The sequence below is a fragment of the Schistocerca piceifrons genome, chromosome 3, assembly GCF_021461385.2.
Source record: "Schistocerca piceifrons isolate TAMUIC-IGC-003096 chromosome 3, iqSchPice1.1, whole genome shotgun sequence".
NCBI lineage: Eukaryota > Metazoa > Arthropoda > Insecta > Orthoptera > Acrididae > Schistocerca > Schistocerca piceifrons.
The window spans coordinates 557,550,915-557,568,976 of NC_060140.1; the positions used below are offsets into that span (position 1 = coordinate 557,550,915).

General features: G+C 41.4%; 1 protein-coding gene across 1 annotated transcript in view; it reads left to right on the forward strand.

Moving 5' to 3' along the window:
* Window positions 1-18,062, forward strand: part of LOC124788833 (zinc carboxypeptidase-like) — a 121,801-nt gene that overhangs the window by 79,897 nt on the left and 23,842 nt on the right. Inside the window, exons 6-7 of the mRNA XM_047256115.1 lie at window positions 323-483; window positions 6,279-6,363. Of these exons, the coding sequence (XP_047112071.1) occupies window positions 323-483; window positions 6,279-6,363 (246 nt within the window). The remainder of the gene's footprint in view (window positions 1-322; window positions 484-6,278; window positions 6,364-18,062) is intronic.

Sequence of the window (18,062 nt, forward strand, 5' to 3'; positions counted from 1 at the left end):
ATATGACGCTCTTCACTCCCTTGTATATCCTACTAAACCTGGTAACAACACTAAACGCGAACAACATCAGAGCACTATGATGGCCGTTTTACCTTTCAAGGAGAATCGCAGTTGTAATGAATTATATACCGGTTAATGGTGTGTGCGTGTACTGTGTTACATTGACATCCGAAAACGTCTTTCGGCGCTTTACTTTTTTTGTCCGTTAATATATACCCCTAAGGAGTGAGAATATGAAGTCTCTGTGGCAGTATTGTTGGGTTTCAAAAATTTTGCCGATGGAGTGCCTCCTTTCGGCGTTGAATTAACTTTAACTTCACAGGTATGCACGGCAATGAGTGGATCGCCACCGCCTGCATGAACTGGTTCATCAACGAGATCTTAACCACAGACGACTCAGACGTCAGGGACGTCATCACCCGTGTCACGTTCAACATCTTGCCCTCCAGCAATCCTGATGGGTACAACTATACCTGGACGACAGTGAGTAACTGCTTGTAACATAATTCTTCTTTTGAGTGTCTTTTATGATGTATTCGTAAATCAGCTTTGTCTTTACGCAATCAGTGTAGATTTGCAAGTCGTTGTTGGAATATCGAAGTTAACGTTTCCACTGAAATTATTCTGGTTTCATCCATTGCGAAGCCCGTTGTGTACGTGTAACAAGTCATCAACGCAGAGATTATGAAGCACCAGTTGTCCAAATGTGTGATTCGTTTAATTTTAAAATACAACTTGTATCGCGAAGAACAAGCTCTCGTTATCAAGACCTGTAAACAATGCTTTTAGACTCTACTACGACATAGACATACAAATATGAGCGCCTGCAGTAATTACGATTTTTATACCATGGCCTGCATAGCGGAGGGTCTTACATGTCTGTTAGTGGAGTTTTACCGCTTGATTTTTGACTAGGCCTATTAGCGTAACACTTTTAGGACACAGATTAGTACATAGGCAGAATAAACGGATATCCATTACATGTATGATGCTTATGTGAAATTATCGAAAATAATGATTCGTGGTACCACTGTTTATAGAATTTCATAATTTTCTTTCTGAAACATGTTGTGTTTCCAAATTGAATAAATCACGTATTTTGACAAAAGATGGGACATAATCTCAGCAGTGTTCCTATTGTTGTGATGCTTTAATATAAATCGTTATTTCTTGGTTATCTCACTATCTAATTCTCACTATTTAAGTAGAAAATTGTGAGGATTCGAAAGAACTGTAGTGGTTCCTAAATGGTGTTGGAAAGTTCCATCCAGATACAAAAACAGTTTCTCAGCAGATTTAGACTAAACTGAAGTCTCACAGACAATCATAAACTGAACGAAGACGAAATTTGCGTAAGGGGAACAATGTGTGAAGCGTTCAGTAAATTCAAAACTAAATTCTAACTACATCTGATAAAAAATCTTTAAATGTTTATGTCTAAGTTTAAATCAGTAAACGGACCAACGCCATGACACAGATACGGAAGATGAGAGAGATATAGTAGAAATATTAAAGTCCCTTGCCCGAAATTGTTTCGCTGAGGAATATCGTACTATGTTTACAGCTTTCAATCCTCTCAAGTGTGATACAGGAAAATAATAAAAATCACTTTACAGAAGAAAAGAGTCTGTACCTGATGGTATACCTATACGATTCTACATGGAATATGCGAAGGATCTGCTCGTCTTGTAACTGCAGTGTAACGTAGATTACTGGAAAAAAAAATATAAAAATGCCCAGGTCATTCTTGTTTTCAAGGAAGATCGTCGAACAGACGCACACAAATATAGGCCTACATCAGTGGCACCGGTCTGTGTTATACTCGCATGTGATAACCTTTCCAAAGACTGAAAATCTCCACTGTGTGAATCAACATGAAACTCACAAACAATGATCGTGTAAAACCCAGATCGCTCTGTTCATCCACGAGACAAAGAAGGTACTAGACAACTGCGCCTAGTTTGAAGTGCTAGTTGGTTTTCCGAAGACATTCGATACAGATCGGCAATATCGCGGAATGAACGAAACTAGTGAGTCCTCAATATAAGACGAGCTTTGCCAATAGAGTGAGCATTTGTAGAAAATATAACACATCACATGAATCTTACCGGAGAGAAATCTTCGTACCTAAAGGTACCTTCAAACATAGCCCAAGAGAGTATTACAGGACCGTCATCATTCAGCATGCGAGATGAATCATCTAAAACTTGCACCGCAACTATTGCGGAAATGGAAGATGTTTCTGATGTGCGGTTTTCACAGAATGTATTGGTAGTCAGGAACTGGCATTGTTAGCCAATAAACAAACTGCAACAATACTTTGAAAATGTATATTTTGTGCAAACGTACGCTCTCTTGAAAGAAACAATGCCTATTGACTTTAATAACATTATGGTAAATCAGATTGTCAGTGTCGTGTGTTGCACGATTCTGGTGGGAGTCTTTCACTAGACATACTATTTCAAAAGTTTACACACCGACAGTTGCGTACGCCATTCAAGCAGGGTAGTTGCTAGGTACAACGCTTTTCTTTTGTTTGCATACAGTGTGCTTGTGTGCTCCTTGAGTATACTGTGCTTTGCCATTCAGTTAGTGTGTGACAGTCCAAGCAGCTGGTCGTGAGTGGACGATTGGGTGGACGAATGGAGAAAAATCCGGTAAGCTCATAGCGTATGGACTGTGTGGAAGAATGCAGTCTGTTCTGGCACGGTGTATGCGGCAAGATATGCCAATAGACGTCAACCATTTCGGCAGTTATATATAAAACTTTTCAACCAGTCACGTGAAAGTGGTAATGTAATACTTAGGCAAAGTAACAGAAGGAAATACGTGACGACAGAAGAGAGGGAAATTAATTTTCTTGCTGCTGTTGTTGATCCGCACATTAGCTCCCACGCAATCACACGAGGAAGTGGCGTGAGTCAGGCAAACGTCCTACACATTCTCCATCGACATAGTTTCCATCCCTATCACATCTCTCTCCATCAAGAGCTATATGAAAACGATTATGAGAATCGTGTTAACTTCTCTACATGGGCCTTAAGACGAGCTACTCTAGATTACCACGTATCTTGTTTAGTGATGAGGCCACACTTACCAATCATGGCCAGATAAACCAGCGAAACATATGCTATTGGTCTGTTGACCACACCCGTTGGCTTTTTCGGGTGGAACCTCAGCATCCATGGAGTGTAAACGTGTGGTGTGGGATAGTGAAACATCAGGTGATAGGCCCGTATTTCACAGACAGAACACTGACCGCGCACAACTATCGCAGCCTCCCAACAGACCATCTTCCACGGTTGCTAGAAGACGTTGCTCTGTAGATTAAGATGACATGTGAGACCAACATGATGGCTGTCCATCCCACGGTGCACGAATTACTACAGTACGTCTTCATGTATTTTTTTCCAAATCGTTGGATTGGCCGGCCCGTTCCCCGGGTTTCACACCTATAGACTTTTTCTTCTGCGGGGAAAGCTGAAAGACGCTGTCTACAAATACATACCAACTACATCCGGTGATATGCAACGACTCATTACTGCAGCTTGATCGGGAATCTCCGCTGAAACGCTAGCATTTGAGTAGGTTTTTAGCGATAGTTCCACTGCCGATGATCGTTTTGAACATAACCTGTGACGGTCAGTTGTCCCTTTAGCGGTCACAGTCCACGTAACTAGTGTATACACTTGCGTTGTTCTTTGGTGTGTAACACTACAGATATTGTACAAGTGTTATTGTAAGAACTTTTCAAAATATTATTGCCTCGTAATCCTGCAACAAACACCATTGATAATTTAATTTAACCTATGTTTTGTTTGTTAATATTGGGAGGCGTTCCTCCACTCAAAAATCTGTATGTTCCCACAAAAAATGAACTTTCTAGGTATTATTACAATCTGTTTATTGACTGGCTACCAATCCATTTTGTGAAAATCGCTCATCAATAGCACTTTCCATTTCAGCAATATTTGCGGAGCGGGTTTTAGGTAATTCACCCTTCATGCACGAATGACCTAGAGCATAACACCGGAAACACGTTGAGGATGTTCGCGAATGATGCTTATGTATGCACTGAAGTCTCAACTCTAGACAACTGTAGCGAAATGCAGGAAGACCTGCAGAGGGACATTGCCTGGTAATTGATTAGCAGCTGACTCTCAGTATAAGCCAATGTAACGTATCGCGCATCAATACGCCCAAATACACATTACTTTATGCTTACGCTATTTCGGAACAATCAGTAGAGTAATCATATGGAGAGATTTCATGTGGAGCGACCGCTAAAAGTAATGGTTGGTAAGTTAGATGTCAGACAGAGATTCATTGGGAGAATCCTCATGAAGCGTAGTCCATCCGCGAAGGAGATACCTTACAAAACTCTCGTATCTAGGCACCTGAATATTCTCATCAGACTAGGACGATTGACAGAAGCAGCAGAGAAGAGCAGTCGCTTCGTTTCAGGTATATTCAGTAAGTGCAAAGGTGTCACGAAGATTTTCACCCAACTCCCATGGTAGACTTTACAAGAGGCACTGTGCATCAAACTGTGGTTTAAAGTTAAAATTCCGTGAACCTACTTTCCAATAAGAATTAAGTAACACATTTCTTCGTCATACAGACAATGAACGTAAAATCTGAATAACTAAAGCGCATACACAGGATTACCAACAATCTTCGTGAGCACTATTCGCGACTGGATGGATGCTGTGGGGGGTGGGGGACGTGGCAGTGGACAAAGAATTACCGTCTGCATCACAATATAAAGTGGCTTGTGAATTACAGATGTAGATGCAGATGTAAACATCAGTCTACACAGAAATTTGTATTTGTTATAATCTACTGTCACACCCTTTGTTTCGCCCCATGACTACAGATTTCGGTGCCATGTACCATCTTCATATCAACACAGGGCCGCAATCACCACACTGCACAACTGAAATACACTTCCGGAAGTACTGATAAAATGTTTTTCTGTATGTAAATATGGTTCAAAGTGAATCATTAAAATATAGGCAGCCCGTCACCGCTGTTGCTCATTCATAAAAATCCCTTTAACAGTTAGATGTGTATGTAGAAAATAAAACATCACAGTAAACTGTAGTTCAGAAGATAAATAAAATGTTTATTTTGCACTAAAAGCTTTTAAAAACTCCTTACATTGTGGAACATGCTTCCTCATTACTTGTAGTGGCTATTCGCTTCTACAGAATTGACGTTCACTTACTCGTACATTCACACATTTGCTTGGGTAAGCGCTTAGTGATTACGCACCGTAGGTAGGGGTTCCCTGTATTTTAAAAGTGGAGTTTGTGCCATAGTTTAGCTATCAAATGGAAAAATATTTCGTAAATATTTTCTAAAGTATATTTTAATCGAGCACTGTTGAATTTTGATCGTAGGACAGACTGATGATGGTACTTGTTGTCGCAACCGGTGATCATTTGGCAAAATAGAAGTGCAAGTGTAGGCTAAAGCCTATTAGATTTGTTTTTCTTTTTCTTTTTTTTTTTCATGTCTGTCGCTATCCAAATGCTCGAACCGACAGTATGCGGGAATATGTAATCACCCGAAACTCTCACAATTGATTACCGCCACTGTCACCAAGTTCAAACGTGGCACGGTGATAGGAGGATGAAAATAGAGGGGTACCTATTTTACTTTACGTCCCAACACTCAATAGCTGCCAATGAAATGGCGGTCAAAGTTTCGAAGCGATTTCATCAGACTACTAGCGCCATAAAAGGAAGTGTGCTTGTAGAGCAGTAGCTAAGAGCACGATTTTAGAAATTTAGTGCACCGTGTTCAAATCTAATCTTATGTTCATTTTCTTTTGTTGTCAAGGAGGCACATGACATCAAAATTTTTAATATTAAACGGAATTAATATCAGAAGAATTAAAGGTTTCAATCTTGTTGTAAAAACCTCAGAGAAGTAGAAAATAAAAGCTTTTGAAATGTGACACATCGTCTCGCTCTGAATTCCGATCCAGCTCAGCTTTTAATATATCATGTAACATCTCCTTTTGGCAGATTTGTGAAAATTTTGCAGATATACGTCTAAAAATACTGTGTGAAATGTACCCGGTAAATGACTTAATGAGATACATAGCTACATAGGATCGTAAGAAACTTATTCTTTTTCTGTTCATTGTTGTTGATGTTATGAAGATACGCTATAATTAATTATAACGTACCTGACTGCTCAACTACTGCTAAGAGGCTATAATTCTCATAGATGGTAGCACTCTGTGAAATATTCGGTTCATCTGTTTACAGGATCGTCTATGGAGAAAGAACATTCAGCCCTATCAGAATTGTACAGGTGTCGACCTGAACCTCAACTACGACTTCAATTTTACAGGTAAGAATTACGACAGTGTGGCATCTTGGAAAAACGTTGTCACGTGATGCAGTTTCGTACAAAGAAACAGCGACTGAGTTTTGTTGCAGCAAAGTTTAATTTGCCATCTACTTCAACTCGGTATTCGTACTGTCTTGCAGCGTGATTTGAAACATGTGTTACAGATAGTCCAACCAACGGCAACTGACACAATCCGACACTGCATTTCACATAAAACTGGACTGAAATGACTGCCGAAAAATTGAAGCACATGCACAAATAAAATCGCATCACCAACATGTGAGAACTTAAAAACGCCCTTAACATTTCGTTAATACCAAATTAGACTACCGCGGTTATTAAAACTTTAAAATAATATGTTACTTTTAGTCAAACTATGCAATCTGCAATAATTTGGAACCTCTAGAAAGTAACGCGAAAGACTAGGTACACAAGAAACGAAAAATAAGTAATGGAATCAAATATCATGGAGCTACAGAAAAAATAAATATCTAGCTTGAGTTGTCTTATACTACGATTAATTTCGAAATTTTTCACTGACAGTGAAATCTGAAGATGACCCTAAGTAGTTATCATTGCCAAATGCGAATATGTAGGTAAGATACATGAGTTCTTTCATAATAATCACACACAAGAAATCTCACGTGCTATCAGAGATTTTTAGATTCCACCCAAAGCAAAGGACATCTCCCTTGACATACTCCCTAAATTGATACAGCAGCATACCAATCAAAGAACCCGTACATATAATCAAACAAAGCTTATTAAAATGTAAACTATGTCCACAGCCAGAACAGTTGAACTAACAGAATTTGCTAGAACTGGTCCTCTCCCACAGTTATTTCACATTCAGTGGCAAATGTAGAAACAAGAGGTACGCCTAGTGATGGCAAGTCCTCTCAGCGGGATCACAGCAAAAGTTTCATCATTTCATCAATCACCACGAAAATAAAATTCTGAACAACAAGGACATAATTATCCAGAAAATTGTGCGCTACTGCAGACACCTAGATGACATATTAATTGTCCATAATGGCACCAATGAAGAAATAGAAACACTGTTAAACAGGTCCAATAACTTACGCAGTAACATTCATTTCGCCACAGATCACCAGAAAGATAATAAAATAAATTTCTAGACCCTAAACATCAATGTACAGAAAACCAACAAATACAGACACTGTCATTAATAAATCTTCCACACACCCAAAGTCACATAACAACCTGCTTTCAGATCCCTCTTAAACAGGGCGCAGGAATTCCGATTCAATGCTGCTGACTAGGAGACATACATAAATACTATTAAATACACGGCTATCATGAGCAGGAAAAATATGCGCTCTCAAAATGCGTAACTAAAAACAAAAACAAACAAACACGTCTCCCTCCCACAGCATACAAAAATCTGAGTATATAACAGTACCATATTTAAGGGTCATCTCAGACAAACTAGCTAAGCTGTTTAAAAACGTAGATATCAGAATCACTTTTGTAACCAACAACAGCTTAAGAAACGGGCTGGTCCATGACATCATACAACCTTCAGAGAAACTGAGCTAATCAGGAATGTATAAAATTTCATGTATTTATTCAACAAATACTATATTGTCTAAACGGGAAGAAATTTTAAAAGGCGTTTTAAAGAACTTACCGACTGTTTCAGACTGGACAAACCTAATAAGTCAGCTATAGCGAAACATATAAATAAAACAGGACACAGTGTTGCAATACACAACGACCTCAGAGTACTGCATACTTCGGAACAGAGCTGGAGAATGGACAACACCAGGATCGACATATCGATAGTCAAATCAAAAGTAACCTTGTTTTGACCGCGGTCTTGTTTCCTGCAGTGCTGATATGTTTTATGTTATCTTGTTACAAAGCCACCCTCACGAATTTGTGAACAGTGATGAAGAAACCCAAGAAAACCGTGGAACTAGTGATACCTTATCACATCACAAGAAGGATGCTACACCACATGAACGAGATGAGTCACTGTTTTTTTTTTATATTTTCATGTGAACAAATAGACCAACATACAAAGTGACATCGCCTCATACTAGGTTATCCTTCTGTTTATCCACAGGAAGATCACAACAGTTATGTAATCAAACTTCAATATCTGTATACACTTAGGTATTTTTGTAATGCCAGTAAAGCCTGATGATGAAGTTAACTCGAAACATGTCGCTAAATAAATAATTTAGTAGTCCACAAATTTTGTGCCTGTTAGGTGTATCTTGAAACGCATTCACAGCTTTTATTACGTCCACAGATATGACTGCTTTTGACACATGGGTTATTGTCTCATTCTTCCGTGTCAATCCTCTGTGTCATCATAACACAAGTCACAGGGAAGATACAAGCCGGCCGCGGTGGCCGAGCAGTTCTAGGCGCTTCAGTCGGAACCGCGTGATTTCTACGGTCGCAGGTTCGAATCCTGCTTCGAGCCTGGATGTGTGTGATGTCCTTAGGTTAGTCAGGTTTAAGTAGTTCTAAGTTCTCGGGGACTGATGACCTCAGATGTTAAGTCCCATAGTGCTCAGAGCCATATGAACCACAGGGAAGATGGGGAGAACGGTTACAATTAACCATCTGACCAAGATCACGTTCATTATAGATGAAGCACAATCTTAAATTCGCTCAAACGGTGTCAGAAATAGATGGAGTTCTGGTCTATAACCACGCCCGTATCCGTCTGATGCAATGAAGCAAAACTATGAAAAACATACATAAATTTTTATGGTTGAGTGGATATTAAGTTCAGTGTTAGCAAAAAGCCTCTACGTTATACAGCGTGTTTCCGTAAGAGGGTGCAAAAATGTAACAGGACATAGAGAATGATCCATTGAACAGTTTGAGGTAGGGAACGTGGGGTCGCAGCAGGCAGCTTAAGGATATGTGGAGGTAAATTTGTCTACCGCTGTTTAGCATTACTGTTTTCCAGCTTATTTACAACTCACCTGCGTACAAGTTTACAAGTACTGTGCTGTTTATTTACATGTACAGTCTTTAGTTCCTGCAACGAAACAAGGACGACGAGCCTGATTACTACGAAGTCTACTGACCCGTCTGAATGGCCACCTCTACTTGAGGTTAGTGCAAAGAGTTCTGCCGGAGATTTTAGAGAACTTACCCTTGGCTGTTCGTGGAAGAATGTGGATACAATGTGACGGTCAGCCGGCCGAAGTGGCCGTGCGGTTAAAGGCGCTGCAGTCTGGAACCGCAAGACCGCTACGGTCGCAGGTTCGAATCCTGCCTCGGGCATGGATGTTTGTGATGTCCTTAGGTTAGTTAGGTTTAACTAGTTCTAAGTTCTAGGGGACTAATGGCCTCAGCAGTTGAGTCCCATAGTGCTCAGAGCCATTTTTTTTTTTTTGTGACGGTCCACCGCCTCACTTCTGTGTGGATGTCTGCAAACATCTCAGTGCTATATTTCCTGGTCGCTGGATTGGAAGGGGGCGACCTATTCCATGGCATGCGAGGTCACCTGACCTGAATCCCATTGATTAATTCCTATAGGGATAGCTCAAGACCTCAGTGGACAGGAGACGGAGTTAGCTGCCAGATTTGTAGCTGTCTGTGATGTGATTCGAAACACACCACGGATATTTGTCAGGGTCCATCATAATCTTGCCATGCTTGCCTTGAGGGTGATGGCCATCGGTTTCAGCACATTTTGTAAGCTACAGTACATATAGTACATTCATTGTGTCAGTGATGGTATTTGCAGTTAATTGTAAGTAAAAAAGAACACAGTAATGTGATTTTATTCCTATTATCTCCTTAAGCTGGTTTCTGTGACTCCAGGTTCCCCACCTCAAATTGTACATCGGAGCATCCTCTACGTCCTCTTAAATTTTTGCAACCTCCTACGGAAATACCCAGTATATGGGGAAGACAGAGGCACGTTGCAACAAAAAAGAGATACAAATTTTTATTATTTTCTTATTACAAACTGATTAAATTTGAAAATAGTATTGAGAGACTTCATATTTTACACGTAAAAACCACAAATGAAATGTCCGATTAGACCATTATAATGGCTACAATAAAGTATAGGGGAAAGGTTGACACGTGTTTCAATTTACCCCGCCACGGGACACGTTGCGACATACTAAAATTTTACTGAAAAGAGACTACTCAGTTTGAAATATCTGACATGACAGAAGCGTCTTAATTCTGTCCACAGTCTGTACAAACGTAGACAGGATCATTATTCGCATACGACCAATAAGACCACAATTTGCATTTAGTACGCTGTATCCATTCCTCTCCCTTTCTATAAACATCTCCACAGATCAAACAATAATTCTCTTCTTCTTCTTCTTCTTCAGAAGGTGGATGAAACTGCAATTTTTTTTGCTGATAGTTGTTGCTTCATTATCAGGTATTTTTCTCTTTCCATTCCTCGGTGCCATCTAGTAATTTCTCTTCTTTCTTTCTTTTTCTAGTGCCTGTTTTTCGGGTGTGTCTGTTAAGACAGGAAATTTCTTCTTCTTTACTCGACGGTTGCTCTCATTCCTTGGTCCAGCTTAAGGGAAAGGGCGAGTATGTCCAAGGGAAAATGTTTCTCCGCTGAAGTACCTGGAACAGAATTAATAGCATTCTCCACATTCTCGGAGCTAGCCAGAGACTCTGAGAATTTTTCTCCTGGAACTGGCCTATTGGTCACAAAAGATGCAGAAAAACTACTTTCTTGGAATTTCTCTGGCTCCAATACGAATACGCCTGTTGCAGAGAATCCTGAAGTGATTTTTTCTGGTATGAAAATTGTGAGAAGTCCTTTGTTTGTACATGAAGGGAAAATAGAAATTGTTAGTGTCTTTCCTGGATTTTCTTTCAACCAGGTATCGATTGCCCTGGAGCAGATCTTCTTGATAGGTCTATAAACGCTTACATCAAGGGGCTGTAATTTGTGAGAACAGTGGGGAGGAGATGACAGAAGTAGTACACCAGCGTTCTTACATTTATTAAAAGCTTCTATACCGAAATGGGATGAATGTTGTCCAGCGGTAGTAGGAAAGGAGCTTCTTTTGTTGGTCTAGCTTGCCTAATAAAATGGTCCAGAAATGTTACAAAAAATTGCTCCACCATCCACTCAGAATCTGTGGCAGCGCCGATGCATCCAATGGGCCCGTCACGAATAAAATGATTTTTAAAATTTTTTCTTGAAAAATACTCACGGATAGAATTAATGTCTCTTGTGCACATACAGCAGCTGCTACTGTTAGCTACAGGGTGCAACAGGTACAAATGCAGATATTTCTGTTGATGACTAAGTATGGTGATCTGAACAACATTGCCTCAGTATTTACCTCACTTATATAATAATAATGTACGTTTTTAGGTTGCTTACATATGGCAAGTGCAAGCTTCTGATGCTTATTTTCCCCTTGGCGGCAGGTCAGGTACTGAACTGTGGACACGTGGACACAAACCGGTACATCTGTAGTAACAGGCTTAATCCACCTAGTGGTGCAGCTACAGCCCTGCAAGAAAATGTCAAGTCGTAAAGTCTGTGACATATCTGGGGGAAGACTCTTCGACACAGACAAAAGCAACTAACACAATGATGCGTTAACGTATGAAGGTATCACATACAAAAATATCTGGTGTTATAGCCGCTACACCCTGTGTCTGTGACATATCTGGGGGAAGACTCTTCGACACAGACAAAAGCAACTAACACAATGATGCGTTAACGTATGAAGGTATCACATACAAAAGCATCTGGTGTTATAGCCGCTACACCCTGTGTTATCGATGACTGTTAAATAAAGTACACTACGTTTTTCGCCATTTCCCCCTTTTAAGCGTGTGTGAAATATAAACTGGAATACATAACAATCGCACCAAATGCTTGTGCAAATACAGATCAAAATGTTAGGTAACGCATGAATGTTGCAAGACTCCAGTTAGGTATCGTACTTTTATTCGACCGATCCTGTCAAAGGCAAGCTGCAGTAATAATCTTTCTCTGCTTTGGGCAGTCCTCACACGTTTCACACTCTGGGAACTAATGAAATGCGCTTGTACACGCCATTTCCTCTGTATAGTAAAGAAAACCGAACACTATGAAAATCAAAATAAGTAACTTAATGTTGATGCTGTACCCAATATTGTAGCGCAGTGGTTCGGTTCAAATACATGCTTCACCATCATTTTCGCGGAAGTGATGGAAGTCACTTGTCCGTTGTCAGTTGATAAATACGATAATGCAATGACTGTGCTACTGCATCGTAATTCGGAGTAACACAGGTATTGCAGTATCCTATTTATCCGCCGACACCGGGTAGCGACTTTCAAGTAGAATGGCTTACCAGTACGTGAATATACAAAATGGATATACAAGTACAGGTTGTGGGAACATGGCAGTTAGGGTGTCATTGCGGGTCGTGCTCGGATAGTCATATGGGAAGGCAACCACTCGCGAAAAGAGAGAAAACAGGGTTCGAGTCCCTGTCCAGCACAAATTTTCATTCTCGTTACTCCGTTATGCAGCTGATGATAAACAATAATCGCAACTGCGAATACATTTCATGTCTTTCATAACGGCTATAGACGTCGAAGTTCCTGCTCATGCATACATGTATGAAGGAACTTCGCATCATAAGTCGGAATAACACAGGCACTGCGTTATCGTATTTGTCAGCCGACACCGGGAAAGCTGCTTTCAAGTAAAATGTCTCCCTGTGTACGTAGGCACTCTTTTACTATAACGGTTTGCAGTAGTTAAGAAAACTTTCTCGTAATTTACACAGAAACAACTTAGATGGTGCCTCTTTATATTAACTTAGCACTTCATAAGTCTGTAGAACAGGGTACTCGGATTAATCAAACACCAGGAAGGAACCCTATATAGGTGTATGATTAGGATGAAATAACAGGGTGAACCAGTTTCTTTAATGTTCAAGAATGATTATTGAAACACAGTTTAAATTAATGGTTCATGCTGACCAAAAGTAAAATAAAAAAAATAAAAAACTTATCTGGTGGCTGTAGGCCTGTGAGTGGCGAACAATTAAAGCGGCTACAATACCCACAATACCCACAATCCGGCCTGCAAGTATCTTGCTGTATGGGCTCAATTTCTCTTCTTGGCGTCGTTCAGTTTTACATACAGTAGCCCAACAACTCACAGGTAAGCCGTAAGCCGTTTCCAGACTTCATCCGAGGGATTTTTCCGCAAATTTTCAGGCAAAGCTTCTCCTGCTCCATTAAGGTCTTGCCTCAATCACTGCTGCCTACAGACTGCGTGACTTACTTCCCGCGCTTGCCCTTGGTAGCGTGCCAATTCGCCCTTGCCATCTTTTCCACTGCCCTAAGCCAGTTTTGTTTCAGACAAAAGCAAACTCTCTTTTACACAATACCTATTTCATACACTCCTGGAAATTGAAATAAGAACACCGTGAATTCATTGTCCCAGGAAGGGGAAACTTTATTGTCACATTCCTGGGGTCAGATACATCACATGATCACATTGACAGAACCACAGGCACATAGACACAGGCAACAGAGCATGCACAATGTCGGCACTAGTACAGTGTATATCCACCTTTCGCAGCAATGCAGGCTGCTATTCTCCCATGGAGACGATCGTAGAGATGCTGGATGTAGTCCTGTGGAACGACTTGCCATGCCATTTCCACCTGGCGCCTCAGTTGGACCAGCGTTCGTGCTGGACGTGCAGACCGCGTGAGACGACGCTTCATCCAGTCCCAAACATGCTCAATGGGGGACAGATCCGGAGATCTTGCTGGCCAGGGTAGTTGACTTACACCTCCTAGAGCACGTTGGGTGGCACGGGATACATGCGGACGTGCATTGTCCTGTTGGAACAGCAAGTTTCCTTGCCGGTCTAGGAATGGTAGAACGATGGGTTCGATGACGGTTTGGATGTACCGTGCACTATTCAGTGTCCCCTCGACGATCACCAGTGGTGTACAGCCAGTGTAGGAGATCGCTCCCCACACCATGATGCCGGGTGCTGGCCCTGTGTGCCTCGGTCGTATGCAGTCCTGATTGTGGCGCTCACCTGCACGGCGCCAAACACGCATACGACCATCATTGGCACCAAGGCAGAAGCGACTCTCATCGCTGAAGACGACACGTCTCCATTCATCCCTCCACTCACGCCTGTCGCGACACCACTGGAGGCGGGCTGCACGATGTTGGGGCGTGAGCGGAAGACGGCCTAACGGTGTGCGGGACCGTAGCCCAGCTTCATGGAGACGGTTGCGAATGGTCCTCGCCGATACCCCAGGAGCAACAGTGTCCCTAATTTGCTGGGAAGTGGCGGTGCGGTCCCCTACGGCACTGCGTAGGATCCTACGATCTTGGCGTGCATCCGTGCGTCGCTGCGGTCCGGTCCCAGGTCGACGGGCACGTGCACCTTCCGCCGACCACTGGCGACAACATCGATGTACTGTGGAGACCTCACGCCCCACGTGTTGAGCAATTCGGCGGTACGTCCACCCGGCCTCCCGCATGCCCACTATACGCCCTCGCTCAAAGTCCGTCAACTGCACATACGGTTCACGTCCACGCTGTCGCGGCATGCTACCAGTGTTAAAGACTGCGATGGAGCTCCGTATGCCACGGCAAACTGGCTGACACTGACGGCGGCGGTGCACAAATGCTGCGCAGCTAGCGCCATTCGACGGCCAACACCGCGGTTCCTGGTGTGTCCGCTGTGCCGTGCGTGTGATCATTGCTTGTACAGCCCTCTCGCAGTGTCCGGAGCAAGTATGGTGGGTCTGACACACAGGTGTCAATGTGTTCTTTTTTCCATTTCCAGGAGTGTATATTGTTTCTAAGCGTGACCATTTCTTACAGTTCTCAAATTTACATCAACATGAACAGTTCATACATGCAAATATTTTTAAATACAAAAGTCATCAGAAAATTATTTAACATAATAAACAATTTACATAGTATTTTGCATACATTACTCACATACAATGCAAAGAACTTCAAACTCCAGTAGGGCACAGTTTACTTTAGATATACATATACTAAGAATATGCGAAAATGTTTAAAGCAAACTGTCACGAAAAACTAGATGAATCATAAACAAATAGTTTTATACATTGCATAGTAATTCGAAATAACACATACACTGCAATATCGTACTTTTGCTTAATGGTCTGAGTTGACTGGGTGGAAAAACGTGGAAGTAATGTCTAACCATTTCTTAAGGAACCAGATTTTCTTTTAATAAGGACTGTACATTCATGTCACACCATTGGATCTTTCTAAAAAAAACTGGTTCAGCTACAGCACCCAACATTTAAAAGCTTTGTTAAAACTAAGCAACTCTCAAGCAACATAATAAATGATTTTCAGTAGGACATTTGCTTAACTTTTTAACACCTGTCGCTTTGCGGCTCATGTAAAATAAGCTATATGGAAAACATTTTTAAAGTGGGCCAGCTCCTCCACATGAAAGAAAACATTAACTTTGAACTGCCGCGACTCTCCTATCAAGGAACTATTTCTTTTGTCAGGAAAGCTTTATCTCAAATGCTGCTTATAAAGTCAAATAAAAAATTCGACTTTCTTGGCCACGCATCTTTGTACAAATGATTTGTTGGAGGCAGTACTCTGAAATACGCTTGTATTAGAAGACTGAACGAACATTCCACTCTTACATAAATGAGTGAAACTATCTTTAAACTACTTCCTTGTCTATGAACTACTCGCCTATGAATTCTCAGCTACGGCTGAGTTGATAAAAGTTATGGAACATCTTCTAATATCGTGTCCGACCTCCTTTTCCACGGCATATTGGAGCAGCTTGGCGTGACGTGCTCTCAGCAAATCGTTGCAAGCCTCCTGAAGAAACATTGAGCCATGTTGCATCTATAGCCGTCCATAACTGCGAAAGTGTTGCCGCTGCAAGGATTTGTGCACGAACCGACCTCTTATTATGTCCCATATATGATCGATAGAATTGATGTGAGGCGAGCTGGTTGGCCAAAACACTCACTCGAATCGTCCAGAATTTTCTTCAATCACGAACAATAGTCGCCCGGTGACGTGGCACATTGTCGTTCCTAAAAATTCCATGATTGTTTGGGAACATGAAGCACTCTTGTGGCTGCAAATAGTCTCCAAGTATCCGAACGTAACAATTTCCACTAAATATAGGTTCACTTGGAGCGTAGGACGGAGTACATGCCATGTAAACACAGGCCACACCATTATAGAGCCGCCGCCAGCTTGCACAGTCCCCTGTTACCCACTTGGGTCCATGGCTTCGAGGTGTCTGCGCCACACTTGAACACTACCTCTTGTTCTTAACAACTGAAATCGGAACTCATCTGACCAGGTCACGATTTTACAGTCGCCTAGGGCCCAACCGATATGTTCATAACTCTGGAGAGGCGCTACAGGCGATGTCGTGCTGTTGCCGTAGGCACTCGTGTCGGTCGCCTGTTTCCTTACCCCAGTAACGTCATATTTGGCCACATTGTCCTAACGGATACGGTCATCGTACGTTCCACATTCGATTCTGCGGCTATTTCACGCTGTGTTGCTTGTCTGACAATCTACGCAGACTCTGCTGCTCTCGGTCATTAAGTGAAAGCCGTCGGCACTACATTGTCCTTGGTGACAGGTAATACCTGAAATGTGGTATTCTTGACACACTCTTAACGCTGTGTATCTCGGAATATTGAATTCCCCAACGATTTTCGAAATGTAATTTCCCATGCGTCTAGCTCCAACTATCATTCCGCGATCACATTCTTTTACTTCCATCGATAGGCCATAATCACGTCACACACCTTTTCACACGTCACCTGGGTATTGTGATGTAACAAAATAAAAGTGATGTTGTTACTCAATGGAAATGTTGGAATTTGAGATTTCGCATACTGTTTTATCAATCACAATGTCACAAAATATTGCATTATGAAATGTGAATAGTCTTTACTTGCAGTTTCGCGTTGCTTGAAGCAGTCACAGCTAGCGTGCTACTGATTAAGAAATTGCATTATCGTCTTTCTAATTACCTCATGATCGTAGATACGATCATACCCGGTCGTGAAGTTATTGTTATGAGAAAACAATTTCCTAAGGGACCAGAAAGTTCTTAAGGGCGCAAAAACAACTGTAACATCATACAAAAGGGAAATTCAGTATTAAAGCCGAATGAAAATAATACTTAGGAGATGAGAGGAATGAGCACTGCTAAATGATTCAGTGTTTCCAGAACAGATATTTATTATAACTAAAACATATATCGTACCTTAAGCTTAGTACTACAATGACGGTAGATTTTTATGCCCGTTTCATGTCCATTGAGCGCTCTTTTATGTAGCCATTGTCCTCTTGAGTCGCTCGTGCGTCGTCACAATAAGTTATAACAGTTCTTCTTTTTACACTTCACTCAAACTTCGACGGAACCCGTTTTTATTTATTTAGTAAAAAAAATTAGATCAGACCACCACAAATCTGCGTCCGTCTAACTTAAGAAAAACAGTACAAGTGTTTAGCGCTCAAGGCTTCATTTGTTCTCCAGCGAACAAAATAGTGAAGGATCGCGTATCTATCCGTATTCTTCTGTTTATGTTGCCGCCCAAAGACGACGAATTACTTTATTTAGGAAATCCCACCGCTGCTATGCGCGCCTTATCATACATTAATCATTCTTTATAAACAAGTATTTGCCTTCTGGCTGAAAGTATTAA